This window comes from Phocoena sinus, chromosome 1 (genome assembly GCF_008692025.1).
Source record: "Phocoena sinus isolate mPhoSin1 chromosome 1, mPhoSin1.pri, whole genome shotgun sequence".
Classification (NCBI taxonomy): domain Eukaryota; kingdom Metazoa; phylum Chordata; class Mammalia; order Artiodactyla; family Phocoenidae; genus Phocoena; species Phocoena sinus.
The window spans coordinates 113,692,111-113,717,995 of NC_045763.1; the positions used below are offsets into that span (position 1 = coordinate 113,692,111).

General features: G+C 57.2%; 2 protein-coding genes across 4 annotated transcripts; both read left to right on the forward strand.

Moving 5' to 3' along the window:
• Positions 1-634: 634 nt before the first annotated feature.
• Positions 635-4,836, forward strand: EFNA4 (ephrin A4). Of its 3 annotated transcripts, none has more exons than XM_032613744.1 (4): positions 635-824; positions 2,957-3,252; positions 3,654-3,722; positions 4,115-4,836. In XM_032613744.1, the coding sequence occupies exons 1-4, from the start codon at positions 712-714 to the stop codon at positions 4,249-4,251; spliced, it is 615 nt and encodes a 204-aa protein (XP_032469635.1). In that variant the 5' UTR covers positions 635-711; the 3' UTR covers positions 4,252-4,836. The 3 variants fall into 3 exon arrangements, with proteins under 3 accessions (XP_032469635.1, XP_032469652.1, XP_032469642.1); XM_032613761.1 differs by having other exon boundaries at positions 4,258-4,836; XM_032613751.1 differs by having other exon boundaries at positions 3,657-3,722.
• An 8,953-nt stretch (positions 4,837-13,789) lies between these two features.
• Positions 13,790-22,441, forward strand: EFNA3 (ephrin A3). The gene is made up of 5 exons (XM_032613729.1): positions 13,790-13,917; positions 19,983-20,296; positions 20,765-20,830; positions 21,021-21,098; positions 21,311-22,441. The coding sequence occupies exons 1-5, from the start codon at positions 13,790-13,792 to the stop codon at positions 21,439-21,441; spliced, it is 717 nt and encodes a 238-aa protein (XP_032469620.1). The 3' UTR covers positions 21,442-22,441.
• The last annotated feature ends 3,444 nt before the right edge of the window (positions 22,442-25,885 follow it).

The following is a 25,885-nucleotide window of genomic DNA, read 5'->3' on the forward strand; positions in this document are numbered from 1 at the left end:
TGCTTTGTATGGGCCGCAACCACCTCATTACTTCGTCTTTGAGACTATGGCCTTCGTTCGCCGAGAACGAAGGTGTGGGGCGGAAAGGGACAGGGCCCAACCCCAAGGTGGACATCGAGCTCGCCATCTGAGGTTCTGTAAAGGGGGGGTGGGGGTGAAGGGGTGGTCCCAGGAGGTGATTTGTCCCTTCCCCTCGCTATATCCCTAGATGTGCAAAGAAAAAGGAGCAATGGTGCCTAAGATGGCTGGACAAATTCGTGGATCCTCTCCCGTGCCTCACTTGCCTCTTTCTGGGCAAAAGGCGTGGGCCCATATTTAAATCTTCCAAAGATTTAATAAGGCTTTCTACCCTGTACCAATACAGACACGAAAGACACGACCTCCCTAAAACAACTCCTAGACAGTGGAATACGTCCCTCCTCGCCGCCCCCTTGAAACGCAGTCTAGCCTCAGCAAGACCTTGCCTAAACTGGCGCGCGCGCTACAGCGCACAGAAGGTTAACAAGAGTTGGCTTTGAATGAAGAGGCGGAGACGCGCCCACATTGGTGGAAAGTTATCCAGGGGCGTGGCCTGTGAGTCTCAGCACCCCACCCCCCTTCCCGCAAGTCCCCCCCACCCCCACCCCCCGCACTTTGTACCTTTCTCGGCGCGACTGTGAAGCGGGACGGGCCGGGCCCGCCCGGGCCAGAGCAGACCAGACCCCGGGGGCGATGCGGCTGCAGCCCCTGCTGCGGACTGTCCTCTGGGCCGCGCTCCTCAGCTCCCCTCTGCGAGGAGGCTGTGGCCTCCGCCACGAGGTCTACTGGAACTCCAGTAACCCCAGGTAGCAGGGCTGAAACCTGCGGGCTCCGAGCCGGGCCTGCGCGCTCCCGGGCCGGGCGCGCGCCCGACACTCGCACTGTGCGCGGCGCCGCCTAGACCCGGCCGCGCGCCGGGGCTCCTTTGTTTGAGGCGGCGGGGGAGGAGGGAGGGGCGAGGCGTGCTCGGGGTCCCCCACCCCTGCCCGCACGCGTTGGGGGCCGAGAGGGGGACCCCAGCCCCGAAGGCAGTCGGTGGGGTCTCGGAGCCGGCAGCCCGCACCCGAGAGACCTCGGCCTGCACTCCGAGCCCCGCCCCTCTCGCTTCTCTCTTGGTGATCGCCAGCCTCCCAACGGCCCGAGCTGGAGCCGGCGGACTTGCGGCGGGGCGGGGGGGGGGGGGGGGGGGGGGCTTTACTCTTGTGAAAGAAGGTTACTCTCCTGCTCGCTTGGCCTTCCCTTTGGTGCTACTCTTTCTCCTGATCTCATTCTGTAACTCTGCTTTCATCTCGTCATTATTAGTCCTATTTCTGTGCAGTCTCGGCCCTGCCCTTCTAGCTGAATCACCTTTAGGCAAGTCGTTTGACCTCCCTAACCTCAGTTATCGCATCTGTAAAATGGGCTAATAACGCCTAGTACCCTGGGAAGTCAGGCGGACTAACCGAGGTCATGTGTGTGAAAGAGGTGCAGGCTGCACAGATATAAACTATTATTTATTTCTCTCTCCTGAGCTGCCTGCCTTTGAATGTCGATATTTTTTCCTGTTTCCATCCTCCTCCCCAATTCTCCCTGCCTCCCTCTGCTTTCTCCATCTGTTTTTCTTTCTGATTTTCACTTAAGGCAATCTGTGACACCGTTTGCTCACTCACATTTATTAAGCGTGTACTCTGTGCCGGGATCTGTGCTAGGGTGCTGGGGGTTAGGGATAAGACCTAGGCTCTGCCCTCTGGGAGCCCAAAGAACCCCTGGGCCAGCAAGCTTCGGGACAGGTCATTACAATACCAATGCTGTGTGATAAGAGCTATTGTTGTCCTCCAACTCTGAATTCCTCACTCTCTGTTCTAGACCTGTGCTTCTGCATCACTTGGAGGTTTTGTTAAAAATTCAGGTTGCTAGCCCCTAAGCCTGAGGTTTCTGGCTCCTTCATTCAATCCACAAATATTTGTGGAGCGCTGTCCTTGTGCAAGACACTTTTCCAGGCACTGGGGATGCCGTGGAACAAAATGTACAAAGGCCCAGCTTGTGTTCCAGTAGGTCTGAGCTGAGCCCAGGAATCTGCATTTCTAATCAGAACTCCAGATGCAGGTGATCTTAAGACCACCCATAGAGAGACAGTTGGGGGCCTTTCATAAGTCAAGCTGGACTCTCTGTATGGTGGGGATGCGGGGGGTGGGGGAGTGATTCATACTCTATTTGATGCTGGAGGGGGACAGCATGTCCCAGGTTTTCCCACCTGTACTGGCTCCCCCAGGCAGGTGGAAGGGAGTCCTGAGGAGGCCAAAGATTGGGGGATATGTGGAGGGGGCCCCCCTCTTCGTATGGCACTTGATTGTCCTGGCCAAAAAAAAAAAGGGAGGTTCCCACTATCCACTCCCTCATTTTTTTTTTTTTTTTTACTATGGCATTCTTTTCAGCATTGAATTGAGGTCTTAAAAGGCAAGCCTTCCTCTTTATGCACCTGTTAATGAGGATACTGTTCCCAGGCTCCATCTCTAGTCTGTGACTGCTCTGTGGGCCCAGATCTGTGCCCCTTGCCTCTGTTCCCCAGCTTCTTCACAGCAGCCCTCCACCTAACATTTATCAAGCACAGGTGCTATACCAGGCTCTGTCTTGAGCACTAGGGCTAGATAGGTGGGTGGCAGCTCCCACCCAAAAGCTAGGCTGTGGTGAGTGGCCTTGTCACATTTGGGCTATGTGGTTATAGGCACTGCAGTCCCTTAACCTCTCTGAACCTGTGAATCGGTTACCTCATCCTTTTCTTGTACTCTGTCTCTCAAGAGGTGTCAGTCTGGAGAACTCAGGCCTTCCTAAGCTGCTCCCTCCCCAGCAGGTGGGGGATTGGCTGGAGGGGACCATTGGGAAGGGGTATTTCTGACCCTCGTGCCGCAGGTGTGCCATGCCGTGAGCCCCTCCGCCCTCACCTACCTTATGCCTGCAGGCTGCTTCGAGGAGACGCCGTGGTGGAGCTGGGCCTCAAGGATTACCTAGACATCTTCTGCCCACACTATGAGGGTCCAGGGCCCCCTGAGGGCCCTGAGACATTTGCGTTATACATGGTGGACTGGCCAGGCTATGAGGCCTGCCGGGCCGAGGGGCCGGGTGCATTCAAGCGCTGGGAGTGCTCCCTGCCTTTCGCTCCCTTTGGCCCTGTTCGATTCTCAGAGAAGATTCAGCGCTTCACGCCCTTCTCCCTTGGCTTCGAATTCTTGCCTGGAGAGACCTACTACTACATCTGTGAGTGAAGATGGGCACACTGGCTGCCTCCTGGGGAAGGTGGGGAGGGGTATGGGGCTACCTGCCATTGCTAGCAGTCAAGGCAGAGATCCTGAGGGGTGGGGGAATGAGAGGACTGGGAAGGAAGGCTAGGCCTAGGAGGGGGGAGTGGACAGGGGGCCTGAGTCCAGGACCAAGTAGGGGGACATCTAGAGTGAACCAATAGAGAGGAGGGGAAAGGAAGAGGAGCCAGGAAAGAGGACATGAGTAGGGTCACAGATGGGCCCCTAGATGTGGCCCCAAAATAAGGAAAAGCTTTCCAGGGAACTGGAGAGAAAAGAAGCTGGGAGGGTTTGAAACGCAGTCTGAGGCATGCAAACTAGCCTGTGCTAACTTCTTCCTCCCAATTTCCCACCACCCAGCAGTGCCAACTCCGGAGAGTCCTGGCCAGTGCTTGAGGCTCCAGGTGTCTGTCTGCTGCAAGGAGGACAGTGAGTGGGTTGGGGCAGGGGAGCAACCCTTCTGGCTAGTGTGGGGCCCTCAGGAATGAGGGGAGGAGTGGGAAGAATCTGGGAGCATCAAACTCTGAGGAACCTCTCCCCCCCCCCCATTTAGCCTGTGGGAGCCTCCCCTACACAAAGGGAATGGCATCTCCAGGGGCAAGGCTGTCCAAGGCCTTAGCTGAACTGGTGGTCTCTAATGGCAACTGGGAGGAGACTTGGAAGTTGGGGCTTAGAGATGATGAGGTGGTAGATTATGGGAAGGGATTGGCCAGTTCGGGAGACCCCTTAGAAAGGGGTGGGAGTGAACAGGTAATGGGGAGAGCAGGAAGGAGGCTGCTGAAGCAGGAGGACCCATCAGTGCTACCCCCTCCCCCTCACAGAGCCTGAGTCAGCCCATCCTGTTGGGAGCCCTGGAGAGAGTGGCACGTCAGGGTGGCAAGGGGGGGCCACTCCCAGCCCCCTCTGTCTCTTGCTGCTGCTGCTGCTCCCAATTCTGCGTCTCCTGAGAGTTCTCTGAGCCAAGCGGACCCTTCCTGCCACCCCCAGGAACCAGAGCCCTCCCAAGACTCCCCGGAGGAGGGCCCCTGCCCCCTACCTGAGCTGGGAGGGCCAAGCCAGACAGACAAGATGGAATAGTGATGGGGGAGGTCAGAGGGTCTGGGGTGACCCTTCCAGGTGCCGGCCTCCTCATCACAGGCTGAAGACGAGCTGCAGGGGAGCTGCAGACAGCCCTGGGCACCCTGGAACAGAGGCAAGACAAACATAGGGTCTCTGTCAGCTGCTTTGATATTCTCATCCCATCCCCCAGGAAGACTGGGATTTGATGGGATCGGATCCTTGAGCCTGCTGGGGGCCAAGGCCGAAGACCTGGGGACAGGTGATTGCTGGACCAGGTCAAGCAGGAAGCCCAGGCTTGCCATCTGTGCCCAGTGCCCTGTGGGCCTCTTCCCTGGGGCAGCACCTTTCCTCCCCAGGGGGTCACCCACTTGTCTTCTGTGAAGACGGACTTGCCATGAGGTCGAATTTCATGCCAATTTGTATTTTTATAAGTGTCTGGACCAAGCCTTCAATAAACCACCCATCTTTTTGTTGCTTTCCCCAACCTACTGCCCTCTGCCTCCTTCCCTGACACGGCGGTGGGGGGGGGGGGGGTGCAGGACGGGGACTCCCTGCAGCCTCTGCTCTCAGCTTGGCTTGGCCTGACCTCCCTGCCAGCTGTGCCCAGACCATCCATGCCAGGCCTCAGTAGGCACCCTCTGGGCAGTGTGGGGTGGGTGCCAGCAGCAGCTGTGGAGCTTGGCACCCTCTACCACCTCCCTAGCTGGCTTCCTGTGCTGGGGAGGGGACAGGTGCTCCTGATAGCCCACCCACTTGGGGCACTGCGGAAGCTGTGGTAGCACCAAGCAGGGCCTTGGGGCAAAAGCAAGGAGTAGTAGAAAGACAGCACCTGGGTTTCAGAATGCCTGGGTCCCTGAGAGCTGGGCGTCCCTCCCCCTCCCCAAGGGCAGTCTGGGCGGTGCCTGGCCTAGAACTGGGAAGGTGGGGTCAGATCAAAGCCTCCTTCCCCAGCGGCCTCTTTGTTCTTCGCTTTTATAAGGAGGAGGAGGTGGGGCCGAGGAGGGAGGGCCCCCTTTGCTCTCAGCCTCACTCTGTCTCTTCCACCTCAGGCAGGCAGAGGTGGCAAGGCTATGATCCACCCCAAGACTAACCGGGGTCCTCTTTCTGAACGGTGTCCTGGGTGCAGCCAGGGAAGTGGTGCCCCTTCCCCCGAAGCTATGCTCTACCCGCCCCGGTGCCCCACAGTCTGCACTGGCACCATGCCGGCCCGCCTGGCACCCAGCCAACGATCGATAGGTGGATGTTGTGCTGATTAGCTCGGCGGGGCTGCGGCGGCTAGAGGCGGCGTGTGAACATGCGCGGGGAGGGGAGGGGCGCCGCGGAGGGTGCTGGGGGTCCAGAGACTGACAGACCAGACCGAAGTGCTGGAGACTGCGAACCGCTGCCCCACCCCCTTGCACACCTGGGTCGGACCCCGGTCCCTCTGGGTTGGTTCCATTGCTCTGGCTGAGGCCTGGGATGAAGGACAGCGCCGCGGACGGAGCATGCATGAGTGGACCCTCCCGCCCCCCATTCAAGGCCACTTTCATAAAATGCCATGTCTGTAGGTACGTGTGCCTGCGTGTCAGGGCCCTCACCCCAAAACAAGATCCTTAGCGGGGGCGAGGGGCTGGAGTGGAGAGGGTGAAGTCTGAGCTGAAGCATGAACTATGGGCTCGGTCTTCTGGTCCTGAGTTCGAGTTCAGCCTCTACTGTCATCCAGGAGGGTGTCTATATGTCGCCTTGGAAACCGACTGTACTGCTACCTCCGCCCCTCTCCAGTGAAAGCAGAGGCGGCGCAGGCCGGGGATGACTGGTTAGCCTGGCGCTGAGGACCGTGCGGGTCACATCCTGCCCCCAGCGGCCCCAGACATGCTCTCTTCGCGGACCAAGCCGGGCCCGCTCGCTCCCGAGTCTGTGGCCGGCGCGCGGATCCGCCGCTCATAACGCATGTCCGAAAGAGACGCGGGGCCCAGTCGGCTTTCCCCGGCACTCAGACACACGCCCTCACTCTCAGGCAGACGCGCGCACTTGACACAGACACACACCCTCGCCGGCCGCCTAAGCTCCCTGCAGGTGTTAAGGGTGGACACCTGGGCAGCCACGCGCTTGGCCTCGGGGCCGGGGTATGGGGGGCGGTGAAAACTCAGGCCCGCCGGCCGCAGGCCTCAAGCCAGCCCCTCCCTACACTCACTTTCCTTACAGCCTGGGCCCTGTGCGGACGACTGTTTCAGTCCTGGGGCGCGTTTCCAGCGAGGGCGAAGTCCGCTCATGGGACCTAGACGGGCTGAAGGCTCTGGGCCCTACCCATCAGAAGTCCTCGAGGCGTGTTCCGGGGCCCGGTTCCAGGAGGCTGGGAGACCTGCAGGTTTGGGGGAGTCACCGATCTCCCCAAAGCTCAGCGGCGCTAGATGGCCAAGGGTGGGGCCCTCAATTTGCTGGGCCTGCCCTGGTCTTTTCGGAACGATGCAAAAACTCCCCTCATCTTTGCATCACGCTATCTTGCTGTCCCGAGAACCTGAGAGCCCGAGTCTCCGACCTGGATCCTGCTCCGCACTTTCTGGGGTTGCAAGTCTTTCCCTAGAGGCTAAATCCTGGAGTTTTGGTCTTTTTATGTGACCCCACCCTCTTTTCTTCTTCCCTTTCATTAATCCCTTCCTTCCTTTCCTTATTCATTCATACAGCAAACTGTGAGCTCCCAGCGCGTCCTTCTTTCAGTCGGCCACACCAGCTGGGGTCGTCGGGGGATCCCCAGCGGTGACGCAGTTGGAGAAGGGCACTCTGGCTTCCAAATAACCAATAGAATCCCGGGGCCTGGGGCATGAGGTCACCAGTGGTGATGCCCATTGGTTCAGGCCTGGACGTGGAGGGGGTCCCCATAGCAACCGACGGTGCGTCCGAGCGTAACCTGGAGAGTGGTCTTTGCTTGTGCTTCAACGGCAGCTTGGGTGGTGCTTGGGATGGGGGCGGGGAGGCGAGGATGGAGCCCTGTTTCCCAGGTCCTGCAGTCCTAGCCCAGCCAAGCTCTTATTTTTCTTGAGATCATCTTTCTCATTCAAAGTAATGGGCAGTGCCACTTAACCCAGGAAGGTTAGGAGGGGAGTATTGGCAACAGCGTTGGGGTCCCGGGTATGGAGCTGATGCCACCCGGAATGTTAATTATGAGCTCCTCGCTTTCATCTGCATATCGTCTGCATCTCATTTGCATTCTCTTCATTTAAGGTCAAATTGGGCAGACATCTCCACATCCCCAGCTCTGCTGCCTGTCTGTATCCCAAATCTATCCCTTAGTGGCTCTCTAATCTACCTCTCAGTTGTCCAGTTCCTTACCCCACCTCTCCTCCCAGCCTCCGGTCTCTCCATGGGTGGGAAGGGGCACAGCCTAGCGAAAGGAGAAAGGATAAGAAGGCCGCCTCTCCCTCTGGATGTTTGGTGACAGATGGGGAGGGCTGGTCTGTACTGCCTAGAGACTAAATTGGCAAAGCAAGTGGTTGGGGGAGGTGCCCCGGGCTGAGATGAGGGTCTCCAGGGCCAAATCACCCACATGCCCGACAGGGTACTGGAACTAGGGATGCCTGCTTCCAGCAAGGGGTAGGCCTGCCCACCTGTCTGGCGCCAGGGCAGCTTCCTTCCTCCAATTAAGCACTAATGAGGTGTCATTAACCCTTACCTTTCCTGCCAGCCCTCAGGTGGTACTCAGATTCATGGGCTCGCACTGAGCAAAGAAGGAGAAAGGAGGGACTTTGAGGAAGCTAAGAGGCAGTAGGGTCAGGGGACCAGCAGACAAGAAGGTGGGACCAGAGGCCTGAGTAGCATGCAGTGGTTATGCTCTGTGTGCTTCTGAGGGATTCTAGGCATGGGTGTCTCACTATCTGAATGCATTTATTCTTCTGTTCATCAATTCAACAATTACTTATTAAGCACCTCACCTATTCCTATTAACTAAATACCAGGCTGCATGCTAGATGCTGAGGATATACACTTGCATAAGACAGGATCTCTTCCCTTAAGGAATCTTCAGATTACTCTAGAAGACAAACTGGCCAGCAAATAATTACAATACCAAGTGCAAATGCAGTTATGGAACAGTGCAGAAAGTGCTATGGGAGCACAGGGAAGATGGACTGTCAAAGACTTGGGTTTTGAAGGACAAAGTTTATGGCATGGAGGAGTGGTGTAGGACTAACCATGCTTGTGTGTTTGACTCAGTGTATGGGCCCATGTTTAGCTGTGTTTTCAGTACTGCCGGTGTCTGCCCTCCCAGAGCTGTATGTTTTGCATCTGTGTGTACGTGTGTGAGTGTGTATGTGTGTCTGGATTTTCTGTGTCTGGAATCCCTTCTCCCGAACACACATTGTGGTTTTATTACAGATCAGTGTTTGCTGTGCAGCTCTGGTGGAGATTAGCCTGAACCTGCCCAGCCCAGGGGAGGGGAAGTGGAGAACTGATGTTGGCTCTTTGGGAAGAGGTGGACAGGCATCATTTTCACACCTCGGGGCCCAGACCCTTGACACCCCAAGTAGCAGCAGGCTAGCCAAGGGAGGCAAGGGCTGGGCTACGGCCTAGGGTGTGCCCAGGCCATGGTCCCCCCTGCCCCTGGCTCCTCACAGGAGATGTGGGGGTTACAGCCACCACTCCCCACCAAGATCTCAGGCCCCCTCCCCCAGCCTGTTCCTCTTCTGTCTGTGGAGGAACAGGCCGGCTCAGGCCTGCCTGCTGGCTCTCTCCCACTGGGACCGGATCCTTTCCAGGGGACACGAGAGGGCTGGGGAATGCTCAGGCCTAGTGGGAGGCCCCAGGTACTCCACCCTGGCCCTGTGCAGCTCTCTCCAGCCTGGATTCTCCCCACCCACTCTGGGGTGCCACTTCTCTGAGTTTTGCCCAGACATAGCCATCTTTGTCAGGGAAGCGCTCAACCAATAGGCAGAGGGTAGGGGCTAGGGCTCTGGCAGTGAAGACTGGCCTGGGGACAGGTGGGGTGAGGAGATTGTGATGCTACTCAGAGACTCTACCCCAATTCCTTCTGTCCCTTTGCAGCCACTTGCTAGAAAGCTAAATTTCGGTGGCAGGAAAGAGAAGAGACTGTGGATCTAAGGAGAGTTTTAGGGGTTAAGGAGAAGCTCTGGGTCTGAGAAGAAGGTCAAGGACCCCTCCTTTCACACTGCCAAGGATGTGAGCTTCTTTTTGGCTGTAACTTCTCCTCCCCCTCATTCTATCTAATCTTTTCCTATCCCATCCCTACTCCCCAAGCCCAAGGTCACCTCTCCCAACCATGATAGCTATTAAGAGAAGTTTGGAGATGGGGAGGAACAAATGAAAAAGAGAGTCTGAAGCTAGTTTAGGTGGGCAGACCCCAGGATAATAATGATGGTGAGACCTCCATCAATCAAGCACCTTGTGGGTCCTAAATTCTGTGCTAAGTGCTTCCCAGACATGGATCTTAATCCTCATAACAGCCAACTCATTATCCCCATTTTACAGATGAGGAAACAGTCTCAGAGAAGTGAGGTGACTAGCACAGCCAGTGAACGGTGGAAATGGAATTCGAACCGAAGCCCATCCTGTTAACTGCCAAGCCCAACTGCCTCCCTCTCAGCTTTTCTAGAAGCACATTCAGAGGATCCACACGCACCTCCATTGTAACACCCCAGAGAAGCCTCTCCATTTCAGGCTTCTGAGCTTGCTGGCCTCATTCGAGGGATCAGGGCATGACTAGAATCAGAGGTTATGACACCTTAACCCCACCCACCAAGCCCTGCATTCTAATTTCCTGTGTCCTGGACCACACATCAATGCATCACGTTCCCTGCTGTCAGTGATGTGTGTGGTTCCATGTCAACTCATGGACATCAGAGCACCATGTAGCCATGCTGACACACACATCACACTTGGAAGTCAGAAGATACGTACATTGCCCTCCTTGTTGGCACCCAGGGTCCCGTGTTAGGACCACGCCAACAGGCTGCCTGCACTGAGGCACACACATGGGCCCTGGGCAAGGTGCGGAACCTGTGAATATTTCATGTCTGGAACTGGCAGCTGCCTCTCCCGCTCACATGCATGCCTGATCCTCCCTCTCACAGGCTCCGTGTTTATTTGTTTAATGAATTATTTATCCATGGCCCCCCCTCTTCCGTCCTGGCCTCCCCCTCCCCCAGGCCCTAGTCTCCATGATTTATTGAACACAGCTCGGCTCTGTGGTTGCCACCCGATGTCCCGGGAGCTGCCTTGGGCCACACAGCCTGAGTACTCCCTCTGCCCTTGACCTGTTCAGCTCCCTGCCTCCTTGGCCCCAGGGGGAGGGGTGGGTGGGGTAAGGCACCACATTCAGAGAACTCTCAAGGGCCTGACTCAGTGCCCCTGGAAAGAACATGGCAGCCAGCAGCATACTGGCAAGCCTGAGGGTCAGAGGGAAATGTAGGCAGAGCCTGCAGGAGAGGAGAAAGAGGCCTGAGGCCCTAGAGAAAGAGGATCAGCCCCATGGAGAGAACCCCAGCTTCCACAGAGGCCCTCACTCTGCAGAGAGGTGTCAAGCAGGGCCCAGGCCTTAGAGTGTTTCAAACTATAGATTGTAACTGATTAAGGGTGATACAATCAAGGAATTAATTTTCTGGGTCTTAACGAGCTTTATACTTTATTTAATAAATTTTTAAGAATAGAACAGAAGAAAAATATGAGTGCATCTTCTGTAATACGGGTAAGTATTGCTTCATGAAACATTATTTCAGTTATATGTGAATGTGTGTGCGTCTGTGTGTGTGTGTATGTGTGTACTGTATTGCAAATGCAAAATATACATCTTATTGTGAGTCACAGTCAGGAAAGATTTGAGTCACTATTATAAACTGAGGCCCTAGGCCCCATTGATGGAGGCCTGGGTCCTTCCATGACCCAGATGCCACAGAAAGAGGCTTAGGCCTCAGATCCGGTTCCAGGCCTGTAGACAGTGGCCCGGATCTTTCTTACACACAGAGACCCAAACCCTAGAGAAGTCCAGACCCCATGAATAGAAGCCTATTGACAGGCCTAAGCATTACAGCTGGAAGCACATATCCTATAGTCAGAACTGCCACATACGGGTGTGCGGTTTGTGCCTGGCACAAAGGAGCCACCCAAGAAGTAGTAGAGGCCATCAGCCCAAGCTCCCTCACTAAGATAGAGAGACACCTCCCACAGAAGGAAGCAGCACCTTTGTTTTTGCACAAAGGCACTGCTTGCCAAGAGATGAACCCTAAGGACTGGGTCTGCATAGAGGGGTGGTTTTTCTAATTCACCCAAAAGCCCAAATCAGCCAGCACCTAATTTAGATAGGGGCCCAGATAGACAGAGCACCATATCCCAGAGACAGAGGCCTAGGCTCTATAGAGAGTGTCTCAGAACTTAAAAACCAGAGGCTTAGACCCCATAGAGAGACCTGCTTAAATCCTGGAGAGAGAGCTCCAAACTGCAGAGAAAAGAACTCAGTTATTATTGAGCAGGGGTTGAGGGGGAGCATGCTAGATTCTAAAGAGGAGTATCTGAGCCCTACAGAAAAGGGCCTAAATTGTTAAGTGGGACCCAGATTCTATAAACAGGGCTTCTAAAATGGAATTTAAAGTCCTAGGCCAAACCAGCAAGCTCCCACTCCCCATGAATACGGGCAGCCTCTCTGCCAACTGTGGGCCCAACAGAGAGAAGCCTCCCTTTGCAGAGCAGGGATGTGGGTAGGCAGGGAGGAGGCTGGGATTTGTGGCACCTGGAGTAGGCAGGTCAGCATCATTTGGGTGAAACAAATCTCCCTGGGGATGAGGAGTCTGGGGGGAGGAAGAGCTGTTTGCAATGTCCCCCATTCCCACCCCAAGGGGCCTAATTTATTTTCTGGCTTCTGAGAAGAGAGAGGAGATCTCCTGGGGTGAAGAGGAGCCCAGAGAGGACAGAGCCTGCTCTTGCCTGGCAGCAGCTAGGCACAGGGCTTTTTCTCGTTGGCACTGCCCCTCCCCCAAACCCAGCATCTGAGGCCAAATTGTGGTCAGGATCCCTTTCCCGCCAACAATAGCAGATAAAGAGTGCCTGTATGTCCTCTCTCCTGCAGTAAGAAGAAAAGGGCATCATGCCTGTCACCCTGGGCACAGGTGGTTGGATTGGTTTCTGAGAGTCTGGTCTGAGACCTGGTCCTCCTGATCACGCTTAATCTGAGCCTCTCCAAAAAAGGGGATGAGGGGTGGATACCCCCTAGGTCCGGATTCTAGACCCTTTCCCTCAACTTCTACTTCATAGGAAAAGAGAGAAGAGGAGAGGGCAGAGCTGAGTGTGTGTCAGAGTGTGTGCATGGTCTTGTGTGTGAGTCACTGTGTGTGTGTCTGGTGTGTGCTCCTAAATCTATGTGTACCTAATCCCTGTGTTTCTGCAGATCTCTAGTTGTCTGATAGTACCTTTACCTGTGTGTGTCTCCGAAGGGTTATCTGTGTGTGTGTGTGTATGTCTGTATCAAACACCTGTGTTTCTATGTTCTCTGCCTCTGGGCGTCTGTGCCTTTTCTCCTGAATGTGTGAGTGCCACTGTGAGGACGGTGACTATGGTGAGAGCTGGAATACAAGGTGCTCTGCCTGCTGCCCTCTTGTTAGCATCTGTAAGAGTAGGAGTGAGAATGCCTGGGGACACCACTGGCTGCGCTGGGAGGGGGCTCTGGTTGAGTGTGAGTCAAGAATCCTTTGTAGGTGTCCTAGGGAAGCCTGTTTTGCTCTAGCTGACTCCTTGGTCCCTCCTCTGCCTTGGGCCCTGGACTGCCGAAGGCCCTTCCAGCACCCAGTATCGACATTCTTGGGGGCTGAGCTACTCTACACTACCTCCAAGAAAAATAAGCCGCCTGCTCAGCTGGGGGCTTCAGGTCAACAGCTGTCAGGTCCTAGGTGGCAGCTGAGGGCTTCTCAGCCACCCTCTAGAACCCACTTGACTCCTCATGCACATGGGAAGAGGGGCATAAAGGGAGCAAAGGACCAGACTGTTCAGAAGGGAGGGGGGCCTAGTTCTACTTATTAAGGGGTCCTGGACCCCCAGCTTCTTTTCAAGTCTCCTTCGCCCCATCCCAGAAATGAATGTTCACAGGAGATCAAGATCCCTGTCTTGGCCTCCCTAATTCTTCTCCTGGGAACTCCAGATTGGGGAGCTGAAGGCCCAGGGCCGGCGGTAGCAAATTAAACCTAAGAGTGAGGGGTGAGTAGCGCTCCGGTTGTTCCCGAGGGGGCAGCACGGTCCTCACCTCCCACGCGCCGCGCGCGCTCCGGTCCCGAGCGGGGCGGGGCCTGGCGGGAGCGCGCCAGGGGCGGGGCTTCAGGGGCGCGCCCGGGAGGGCGGAGGGAAGGGCTGGGGGCGTGGCCTAAGGCTCTGGGGCCGGCTGCGGCGGCAGCAGGGAGCTGGGAAAGCAAGAAGCCGGGAGCGCGGGGCTCAGTCGGGGGGCGGCGGCGGCGGCGGCTCCGGGGATGGCGGCGGCTCCGCTGCTGCTGCTGCTGCTGCTTGTGCCCGTGCCGCTGCTGCCGCTGCTGGCCCAAGGGCCCGGGGGGGCGCTGGGAAACCGGCATGCGGTGTACTGGAACAGCTCCAACCAGCAGTGAGTCGGGGGCCCAGGGAGCCCATGCGTCCCGCGTCAGTGAGAGGGGGAGGCCTGGGAAGTCCTGGGGGAACCTGGGGTGGGAGTCCTGGGAGACCATAGCTGGGGACTAGGAGGCGAGGAAGAGGGGGAAACACTCTGTAGGCATCTATGACACTCGGGGGGTGTCTGAAAGAGGCTGTTAAGGTATAGTAACCAGGGCTTGGGCCGTGCTGAGGAGGCTGCTCGGGGACACCCCACCCTACCTTGACTTCTCTCCACACCCGCCTCTGGAATAGCTTACCCCCACTCGACAGTCCCCCCATCTTCCTCTCCTTCGGCCGGGCTGGGGTTTGGGAGTACCAGTGTGCTGGGAATAGGCCGCCGCACTTGGGGGACCCAGGGATGACCTGTTTTCAGCCGTGAGGGTTTCAAGGGGTTCTATGACTCCTGCTTTTAAAAGTGGAGTCCAGAGCTGAGGCAAGGAGTCCGACCAAGCACCTCCTCAGAACGAAGGCGAATGGGTTGCCCTGGTTGTATGGATAAGCCCGGTTGGGGTGAGCTGGGGCTGGGCCGCCAAGTTGGGGGGCTCTGGAGGTGCTGCTTGGATAGGATGGGAACGTGGGGTACCGGCAAAAGGGAGGGAGGCAAGGAGATGGCGTGTCACACACGCACACACACGCCCGGGCTGGGGACGGCGTGTGGCTCCAAGAGTGAGCGGGCGTGCGCGGCTGTCAGTGTGCGTGTGTGTCTGAGTGTGTGATTTGTGTGTCTGCGTCGGCGATTGTCTGGGGGTGGGAGCGGGCGACGGGTCGGGGAGGGGGCTGCGGTCGCTGTCCGCGTGGCCGGCCGCTTCTGAGCTAGGGTGGCTGGCCGCGGTCTGGGCGGGTGTCAGGGCGGCCGTGTGGTTTCCCGGGGTGTGTGAAGAAGCGGCTGGGTGCCGGCTGCGGGGCCAGGTCCTCATTCTCCGCAGTCCTTGCTGCCCTTGTCTTCTCCTCCCCGCCGAGCCGCCGTGTGTATCACCCCGGCCGCCTCCGTGTGTGTCTGTGTGTGTGTGTGTGGAGGGGGGGAATCCCTGGGGACACGGGGGTCACTGTCACACCTACCCAGGCGGCGGCGGTGGCACTGTTTCTGGCTCCCCACTCCAGGGGGCGACTCGGGAGCAAATGGCGAGGCCCACGGGAGGGGACTGAGAAGGCCGGGCGGCCGCGACCCCCAACCTCCCTGGGGAGGGAGTGCCGCTCGCCGCTCCGCTCTTTGTTGTTTGGGGCTCTGCGCCTCCCCCTCTCTCTCTCCTCGCGCCCGGAGTGTCAGACTGGGGGTGGGGATGAGCCAGCGACGCCCCCCTCTCGCTTCCCATGGAAACCTCGGGGGTGGGGATACGGCCCGTCCCCCCCGGACCGGGACTCGGAGAAATCCGAGGGGCACTGGGGGCTGACTCCCCTGCTCAGTCTAGCTCGTCTCCCTCCCCCAGACTCACACGTCCGCCCCCCGCCCCGCTAGAGTCTGGCGGGGGGCGGGAAGCAGAGAGCGCGCAGGTGAGGGGCCCCTGGTTCCCCATCACCGTCAGGGCACCCTCATATTCTTAGGAGAAGCCGGAGCCAGGGGGATGCGGGAATGGCGGGGGGGGGGAGAGGGATGTTGTCAATCATGTTCCCCTCCCCTCATACACCTGGGCGCAGGTGAAAGCCTTGGGAGGGGGTGGGGAGCCCAGGTTCCGAGAGCCTCCTTTCTGTCTTCCCCGCTCCCCCACAGGTCTGGACCGGCAGAGATGGGAGGGGGCGCGCACCGGGCCGGGAGGCCGCCGCCGCCCCCGCCTCGCTTCCTCCGCCTTTGTTGCCGCTGTGCCCGGGCTCCCCAGCTCCCTCACTGCGGCAGCCGCGGCCCCATAAATCGTGAGAGCGACGTGCTCCGGGGCCGGGAGTGGAGAGGGCCAGGGAGCTGGGGGCGGGGCCGGGCCGAGCCACAGGCTCCCGCGCCCCCTCCCCCAGGTCACGTGAGCTGGGCTCCTGGCTCCCACCCCTCGCCACTTGCCGAGGGTCTCTGCCCCTTGGGATCATGTGGAGAGGGTCTGCGACCCCGCCTTCTGGGGGTCACGTGGGAGTGTACTGGTGGAAATTGTGCGCTGGTCTCTTTGACAGACCTGGGGGCAGTGCCCTGCACAGCGACCGTGATCTCGCTTCCTATCTCCCACTCGGCCCCTCCGTTTGGTCCTCTGGAATAGGCGAGATCTGTTCCCAGCCTGCCCAGAAACTAGGGATTGGGCGAACTGTACTGGAGGAAAGCGTGAGAGTGTGAGGTCGAGGGGTCCCCTGAGCCCGGAATCGAATGGGGTGTCGGGATTGGCCAATGGCCAAATATATGCGCCCAGGCCCGTGTTCCATTTCTTTGCAGAAGTGTGCAAAGGTGCTGGTCTTCACCCCTATCTCAAGAAGTGTACGGAACATCTTTCTCTAGCTGTCTCCCTACCTGTCTCTTTATCTCTGAAATGTTTCTGTTGCTTATCTCTCTTTCATTCATATATTTATTGAACAAATATTTATTGAGGCTATACTACCTCCCTGTTGGTCTTTCTCTCTCTCTCTTTTCTCTCTGTCACCGAGTCTCTGCCCTGAACCTCTTCCCCGTCCCTGATATTCTGCTTTGCGTCTCTCCGTCTCCGTCTTTGCTGTCTGTGGGCCTCTCTGGAGCGGCCTCTACGTCTCTCCCTTTCTCCAAGCCTCTCTCCTGTCTCATTCTCTTCCCTCTCTCTCTCGGTTTCTGGATCCCTCTCTTTCGCTGTGTCTCACTCCCTTTCCCCTCTCAGTGAATCCGGTTTCTGTTCATCCCCCTCTCGGTGTGCGTCTCCCCCTCTCTCCATTTCTATGTGTCTCGCTTTCAGCGGGTTTCTCGCGCTTCTCCGCCGCTGCAGATCAATAAACCTTCGCCGCCGCCGCCGCCGCCGCCGCTGCCGCTGTCGCAGGGAGGAGGGGCGGGGATATGGGGCGCGCTGATTTTCTCCCATCCGACGCCGTCCGGAGAAGCCCAGGGCCCAGTCCCGGGCTGGCAAGACCCAGTGCGGTGGGGCGCAGAGGCCCGAGGCGCCGGAGGGGTGAGGGGGTGTCAGCGTGCACGCGCCGCCCCGCGAGCGTTCTCTCCAGTCACCCACCCAAGCCCGGGTGCGCGGACCCCACGCCGCACACACGTGGTCAGGCCTAGTCGGCTAGGGTGAGTGGCGCGCAGCCTCGGGGGCGCGCGCTAGAGAGAAGGAGAACCGGGGTCCGCTGTCTTTATCCCTCCTCCACTTCCTTAGCTCTGCATCCTGGCGTCTGGGGTGGGGGCAGGGATTTAACAAGTTCAGCTCTCTGGGGATCCTTTGCCTACTCCCTGGTCCGTTAGACACCCTGTTTACCTGCCCCTAATTGCCCCAGGGGGAGAGGTTTGCTCCTTCCCCACTCCCCCGCCGCCCACCCCACCAGGCTCGAGCAGGTAGGGCACTGAAGGAGTGAAAGTGAGGGGTGGGAATGGGCACCGGGGGCGGTGAGAGCCGGGAGAAATGAAACAGGGTGAGGGGGCACCCCCTCCAGGTGGGGTGTGTTGACACGCCTTTCTGGAGGAGAAATGGGAGGCTAGGAGGGGATGAAGTGAGGAAGAATAGAGAACTGTTTGAAGGGGCAGACATGACCCAGCCCCCAGATCCCAGCCTATCCTCTTCTCCCGTGGGGCGGGGGGTGGGGTGTGGCTCTAGGTTAGAGAGGTGCGGCCCTGGAGGGGGGGTGAGCTGTGGCGCTAAGCCGGGGCCTAGAGGCACCTCCCTCTTCAGTGCCAAGGCTGGGAGGATGACAGATTCAATTAAAGCGCCCAAGCCAAGCAGACACCTCAAGTCTCCCAGGGGGTGTGGCTCGGGATTCCTGGCACCCAGCCCTTTGCCCCCTGTCCACCAGCTACCAACTGGGCACAGTCATTCCACAAGCAGTTCTTTCTCCCACATGCCCAGCTTGGGGAGGGAGGTGCATTTCAGGGGCTGTTCCACTCAGCCCAGGGATGGGAAAGAGGTGGCTCCTCTTCAGTTGTGGTCGCCCAGCAACCTTTGTATAAGGCTACTCCCCTCTGCGTTAAGGAAACTGAGGTACCTGTAGGGATAGCTCTGGCTTTGGCTTCCTCTCTGCTAGAGCAGGGTGTGTTGTGGAGGAACTGGGCAGTGCCCTAGGGAGGCGCTGCTTCAGAGGAGGGCTGGAAACCCGGGCGAAGCTAATGGACAGAGGCCCCAGTGTGCCTGTGCAGCTGCTCCAGGCCTGGCACTGGTGGCCCCCTCCTCAAAGCCTGTGGAGAAAACAGTAGACTTTGGGCTTGGGGATAGAGAGGCAAACCTGGGGTGGTGGCTGGGAGCTAGGCCTGGTCTAACCCGTTTTCCTGCTCCCAGTGCCCCAGGCAGAGACTCCTGCCCACCTGAGTGCCAGGGCCAAGGAGGGGCCAGAGTGACCCATCACTCCCATGGGAACCGAGTGGGGCTGGTGGCATTCCTGATGATTCAGGGAGGCTGTGCCCATTCTTACTGGGGTGCTCAAGCACCAGCTCTTACCTGTCTGCCCTACTGCTAGGCTTGGAAGGGAGTATCTGCGGAGCGGGTGGCACAGGCAAGGCCAAGGAAGTAAGGTGAGGTGAAGAGGGACTCTCAAGGCCCCATGCCATCCAAAGGCCTCCAAGCTCGTTTCCCTAATGGATCTAATTACTGTTTGTGGAACTGGAAGGTGCCTGGCGACATGGGGAGTGAGTCTCTCCCCTCAGGGAGTTCCAGGGACCAGGGACCCCAGTGGTTTGATATTTTGCCAAGTACCCCATGCCTTCCTGTGTCCACCACACTCCCCTCTCACTGCCAAGATGTGTGCATTCTTATGCTAAGGAAATTAGGGGAAACTCCTGCCTACTTCTCTGAGTTTCTTTCTCCATTCAGATGTTTCTCCCATCCCCACACCACTCAGTACCACCATGGAGAACAGTAACACCAACATTTTGATGGTAACTAGCAAGGCAGGTGGGGATTACAAGGGACCCAGCATCTGCTTCTCTGCTCATAGAAGGATCAGGGAAGTAAGAGGCACAGCCATCTTGTCTGGGCACTATGCCCACTACTCTTCCCAGCATCACCATCACCTGGGGCGTTGGCGTCCAGGTTGAGGAGGGAGGTGTATAGAGACAGAAGTTTTGGCTGGTTGGCGTGACACCACACGGAGCCTTGGTGTTGAGTCCCTTAGCTCCCTGACCTATTGTGTCACGTTATTGGGGACCTAATTGTCTGTGGCCTCAGGGTGGAGGTCAGTGGGACTCAAGGTACAGAGGCCAGTCATACCGTAGAGAGAGCAAGTGCCAGTGTGTGTGTGTATGGAAAGAGCAGGAAGAGAGCTTGCGATTGCTGGGGTCAACCAATACTGGCATGCCAGTCCAGCACACATATCACCTACTTTTTCTATGTGTATGCCGCCTATGAGTGGGCGGTGAACATATTTGTGTGTGTGCCATAGAAATTGTGCATGTATATGCATGAAGCCTCCATACATGCGTCTGTGAGGGCAGGTCCTGTCCGACTCGCCTTTGGGGCCGACTGGCAGCAGCAGGAAAGCATGCTGGGAGAGGCGATGGAGAGCGCGCATCCCTCGAAGGGATCCCTCCCACTTTCACACTTCCATTCCTTCTATCCTTCCTCCCTACTAGTGAATTATGGGGGATGGACAGAGGAAATCCGGGCCTGGGTCTGGGAGTCGCTGGGGCCTGCGCCGTTTCTGTGGTAACCAAAGCATACGTTCCCTTCTTCCCTCCACCCTTCTCCCCCGCCTCTTTTCCTTCTGAGGCCGGCAGGGCTTCCCTGTGCCTTTGCTACCCTCTGGTGGCCACCATGAGAAGGGCAGAACAAGGAGTGGGCCTGGAAGGATAGTTGGGGGACTGGCGGCACTAGGGCCCTGGGGACAGAGACAGGGACTGAGAAGGGAGGAAGCTCAGAAGAAAAACCGGGAGGCTCCGAGGACCCTGGGGAAGGTCTGCGGAGCGGTGAGGTGGAAACTGGGTTGGCTTTGGGTTTGTTCTCTCTGACCCGCTTCCTCTCCCCACAGCCTGCGGCGAGAGGGCTACACAGTGCAGGTGAATGTGAACGATTATCTGGATATTTACTGCCCGCACTACAACAGCTCAGGGGTGGGCCCGGGGGCGGGGCCAGGGCCCGGAGGCGGGGCGGAGCAGTACGTGCTGTATATGGTGAGCCGGGCAGGCTACCGCACCTGCAACGCCAGCCAAGGCTTCAAGCGCTGGGAGTGCAACCGACCGCACGCTCCCCACAGCCCCATCAAGTTCTCGGAGAAGTTCCAGCGCTACAGCGCCTTCTCTCTGGGCTACGAGTTCCACGCGGGCCACGAGTACTACTACATCTGTAAGTGACGGCCAGGCGGCGGACCAGGGCGGTACCTAAGAGTGCCAGGGGGTGGAGTCCCGAGGGGCCGGCGGCGGGCCAACGCTGCAAGGCACTAGGTCTCCGTCGCTTGGAGTGATACCTCGGGATGAGGCGTGGGGGCTGGGGCCTCAGGGTTCCAGCTCAGAGTCTTGAGGCTAAGAAAGAGGTTAGTGGCATTCCGAACTTTGGGTCGCAGAGTCACTGTTTCTGTGAGGGCCATTTCTGGGCCGGGACCTCAGGGGTCATTGTTTCTTGAGGGATGGGACCCAAAGGGCTTCTAGGGCTGACGGCGGAGCCACCACGACCAATGCGCAAAGGGTGGAGGAGGTACTGAAGGACACTGCCCAAGAGGGGCAGTTTGGAGGGGGTGAAAAGGAGAGTTTCTGAGCGAGGAGGGCACGGGGTGTAAATCTGGAGAAAGCCACTCAGGCCCAATCTCTTCCCCAGCCACGCCCACCCACAATCTGCACTGGAAGTGTCTGAGGATGAAGGTGTTCGTCTGCTGCGCCTCCAGTGAGTATAATAGGCTCCCAGCCGCGACCCCATTGTCGGCTCCCCTGCTTTGGGGCTCCCCTGGCTTCCTGGGGGTGGGGGCGGAGGGCACAGGCGAGGGGGACTCGCTCCTCAGCTGTAACAGGGGGAGGGGATCCTGGCCCTGACTATCCCCTCCTCTCTCCCCCACCCCGCACCCCCCCCCCCGCAGCATCGCACTCCGGGGAGAAGCCGGTCCCCACTCTCCCCCAGTTCACCATGGGCCCCAATGTGAAGATCAACGTGCTGGGTGAGTCTGCGCAGCGCCCTCTGGTGGCCACTGCTGGATCCGCAGCCCCCTCCCCGGTGCCTGCTCATCTTGCATGTCTTTCCTGGGGTCACCGATCTTTACCACCCCCGTGGGTGGTCACGTCCCCCGCTCCACTGCTGCTGCCGCTGCCGCGTGCCCCGCCCCAGCACTCAGCACAGCTCTCACCAGTCTGTCTATTCATCTATCCACAGAAGACTTTGAGGGAGAGAACCCCCAGGTGCCCAAGCTTGAGAAGAGCATCAGCGGGACCAGCCCCAAGCGGGAACACCTGCCCCTGGCGGTGGGCATCGCCTTCTTCCTTATGACACTCTTGGCCTCCTAGCTCTGCCCCCTCCCTTGGCAGGGAGAGATGGAGTGGGACTGGGACAGAGCAGGGAGGCTTTGGCCTCTCCAAGGGAAGCCTAGCCTTGGGGCCTAGACCCCTCCTCTGATGGCTGGAAGTGGGGTCTGCACCATACATCTGTGCCCACCCCTTCTGCCCCCTCCCCACCAAGTAGGGCACTGTAGTGGACCAGGCACAGGGACAACCAAGGGTTCCAAGTGGCCTTGTGGCTCTGGTAATGTTTGGTACCAAACCCGGGGGGCCATAAGGGGCAGTGTTCAGGACTCCCTGCCCCCTGGTACCTTTCTCTGACCCCTGGTGCCCTCCCCCCTTGTCCCCCCCGAGAGAGAGACAAATGTGCCCCAGAGAGAGCAAATCGAAGTGTGGGAGACACCCCCAATCACTCTCTTCCAGGGGCAGAACATGGGGAGGGGACTGGATGGGCGAAGGGGTGGCACCGCCTGCTGCCCCCTTCCCCTGTTTACAGCAATAAGCACGTCCTTCTCCCCCTACTCCCACTCCCAGGACTGTGGTTTGGATTGACTCCAAGTTTACAAGTAGACACCCCTGGGGGGGCCGTCAGTGGACAAGGGTGACAAGGGGTGGGCATTGGGGTGCCAGGCAGGCATGTACAGACTCTATATCTCTATATATAATGTACAGATGGACAGAATCCCTCCCCCTCCTTAACCCCCTGACCTTCCTTGACATCCCCTTCCAGCTTCAGACCCCTTCCCCACCAGGCTAGGCCCCCCACTGGGGGACCACCTGGCCCCTCTTTTGTCTTCTGTGAAGACAGGACCTATGCAACGCACAGACACTTTTGGAGACCGTGAGACAACAACGCCCCTCTCCCCTCCAGCCCTGAGCGGGGACCCAGCTCCCAGGACCTTGCCCTGCCCATCCTCTGTGGTCCCCACCCATTCTCCTGGGCCTTTTTCAAGTGCTTTGGCTGTGACTTTCATACTCTGCTCTTAGTCTAAAAAAATAAACTGGAGATGAAAATAACTGAGTGTGTGTAATTTCCAGGGGCCATCACTCTTCTGTACACTGGTTAAATAAACCCCACAGATCACAGGGCCTGGGGAGGGGACAGGACTCTAGGGCCAAAGGGTCAACTGAACACCTTATTCTGTGGCTCATCTCCCCTAAGGAGGCAGCTCTGAGTGGAGGGAGCAACAAGGGCTTCTGAGCATGGCATGGCAACCTCTCTGAGCCTCAGTCAGAAAATTTAGGTTATAATACACCTCTCACAGGGTTGGTGTAAAGATTAAATGGCAGAGGGAGTATAAGGCTCAATCAGTGATGGTTTTCTCCTTTTCTTCCCATTCCATTCTGTAACCAGAAGTTCTTGACAGGGGTCTATGGATTTCAGGGGGGTGTGAACCTAGATAGGAAAAAATTATATCTTTATTTTCACTCGCCTGTAACTGAAATTTAACATTCTCCTATGTACTTGGGCAATAAGCCACAGTGGTGGGCTTCCCTGGTGGCTCAGTGGTTAAGAATTCACCTGCCAATGCAGGGGACACAGGTTTGAGCCCTGGTCAGGGAAGATCCCACATGCCACGGAGCAACTAAGCCCGTGTGCCACAACTACTGAGCCTGTGCTCTAGAGCCCCTGAGCCACAACTACTGAGCCCACGTGCCACAACTACTGAAGCGTACGCTCCTAGAGCCCCAGCTCTTCAACAAGAGAAACTACCGCAATGAGAAGCCTGCGCACCGCAACAAAGAGTAGCCCCCGCTCACCGCAACTAGAGAAAGCCCGCGCGCAGCAATGAAGACCCAACACAGACAAAATTAATAAATAAATTAATTAATTAAAAAACAATGTGAAGGTAAAACAAAAGTTTAAAAAAAAAAATAGCCACAGTAGTTTTAAGGGCGCCTGTGACTTTGTAACAGACACAGATGTGTTCAGACTGCGTTATAGTTTTTGAAGATATCTCAAAATATCATTTACTCTCATCACTACTTTGAAATAACCGTGGTTGTTAGATCTTGTTTTTAATGTGTTAATAAAGAAACATATATATTACTATACCAAAAAATGTAAATGTTTTGATAACTGTGTTTCAATATAATTGGTTTCCTTTATAATCCTTTGTAATTTTATTTCTTTCATTTAAAACATTATGGCCAAAAGGCTGAGAGTTTGCGGGTGCTGTAGCCGCACATAACAACAGCACCCGACATCCATCAGGAGAGTGAGGGGACAGAAGGAAGAAGACGTGACAGTGGCTGAAGCCGTCAAAGGTCACAGCCCCACCTAAGCCCATTGAGGTCAGGGTTGTACAGGTGGGCACTTCAGGAGGGTGGTGAGGGGTTGCTGATAAGGGCCAAGATCTATCCAGGCTTCCCTTGCCCAGCCAAGCTCCCTGGCCCACGGAGGGGGTGCCTTTTTCCTCATTGCCAAGCAGTGACTCCAGCCCAACCAGGGCACTGTGTGGGCAGGCTGGGTCCTGTGTGAGTGCCCCTCCTGTGTGCCCTGTGGCTCTTGCCAGCTGCACTGTGAGTCTCTGAGCAGCAGGGACTGTGTCTTCTCCCGCTCTGTACTCATAAAACATGGGAAACGGAATTTCGACCAGACCGTGGAGGGTGGGTAGGTTTCCCACTGGCAGAGCTGGGAGGAGTGGGGGTGGGAGGGCAGGTGTGGAAAGGATCAGGGGTAGCCAGTGCACTAGTCCGAGGCTCCCTACGTGGAGACAGGACTTGAAAAGGTAGGCTCATCGATCTAGTCATTCATGGATTCAATCGACATTTATTTATTTTTTTTTTTTTTTCAATCGACATTTATTGAGCGCCTGCTGAGTGCCAGGCCCTAACCTGGGTACTGGGGATACAAAGAAGACAGTCTCTAGCCTCGGATAAGCTCATAATTTCGCATGTGTTGATATGTGATGAGGAATCAGTGACACACACACATATGGCAATGTAACCAGGTGTAACACGGGTAAATGCCAGGAAGCTATAGGAACATGGGGGAAAAAAAATCACACTCTAGCCTGGGGACGTAGGAGGAGGAGGTACACATAGCTGGGGCCCTACTAGGCAGTCTTGAGGGCCTTGAAGGCTGAGGAGTGTGGGCTTGTCCCAGAAAGGAGCCCAGGCTGCAGGCTCCCTCCAACCCCAGGGCTACGTGGGGTAGGAGCTGGCAGGCTGGGATGGGGAGGATCTAGTGGGTTCAAAAATCCAAGAATGGGCGGCTTCCCTGGTGGCGCAGTGGTTGAGAGTCTGCCTGCCGATGCAGGGGACACGGGTTCGTGCCCCGGTCCGGGAAGATCCCACATGTCGTAGAGCGGCTGGGCCCGTGAGCCATGGCCGCTGAGCCTGCGCATACAGATCCTGTGCTCCGCAACGGGAGAGGCCACAGCAGTGAGAGGCCCGCGTACCACAAAAAAAAAAAAAAAAAAATCCAAGAATGAGAAGGCTGCAAGAAGGCCAGGCATTTGGGAGCAGGAACTAGAGCAAGCCAGCTTCCGTTCACTGAGCACCTACTACGTGCCAGGCACTGTGCCCAGTGCTTTACATGCATTGTGTGCATCGTGCCCTTGAAAGCCTTACTACCCCAATAGCACAGATAGGAAAACTTGAGGGCCTAAGAGGCTATGTCCCTCAAGGCTGACATTCAAAATGGGTCTGTCTGTCGCTGTATTCTGACCATTGGACCCTGCACCACCACCTGGAACCCTTTCCCACAAATTCTGATTGCCTCCTGTCATCCCCTGCATCAGAGTCACTCAGAGTTTTTGGAGAAAGACATCAAAGGACTTCAGCTCTGGATTGGGGGAGCCAGTCCAAACCCCGCATTTTACATATGTGAAAACCGAGGCTCAGAGAGAGCAAGTGACCTGCCCACAGTCACTTAGATGTCCATGGCAGAGCCAGGACTGGAACTCAGGTTTCCTGAGCCCCCATTTTTTCCTATCATATTGTGATGCCCCAGAAGGGAAGATCTGCACCTTCCCAGGAATTGGAGACTGGTCTTTGAAACCCCTTAATCCCCCACAAGCAGGGATTAAGGAGGAAGCACGACTCACTTCAAAGATCTCTTTTCATTTCCCCTGAGGCTGGGGCTTCAGGAAGTTCTGGGGTGCTGCTGGGATCCCCCTCAGGGAAGGCTTTAGTTCCCAGAGCACGTGAGATGGAGTGGGGTGAGGGCTCAGCATTTAGATGCACAGAAGACATGGCCCTGAGCCCGCCTGGCACAGGGCCTCTGCCTTGTGGCACCAAAATCTGCATAGACCAGGGTGTCCTGGCCAAGGCAGAGGTGAGATGATGCCAGTGGTGGGCCTGAGGGCAAGGGCTGGAGGTGCGAATGAGGGCAGGGGTGGCAGGAAAGGAGGAAGGGAGCCTACGATCCAGACTCAATACCTGTTGATGGAGAGGATAAAGCAGGGGAGGAGTGCACAGAACCAAATAGAACAGTTTGGGATATGGG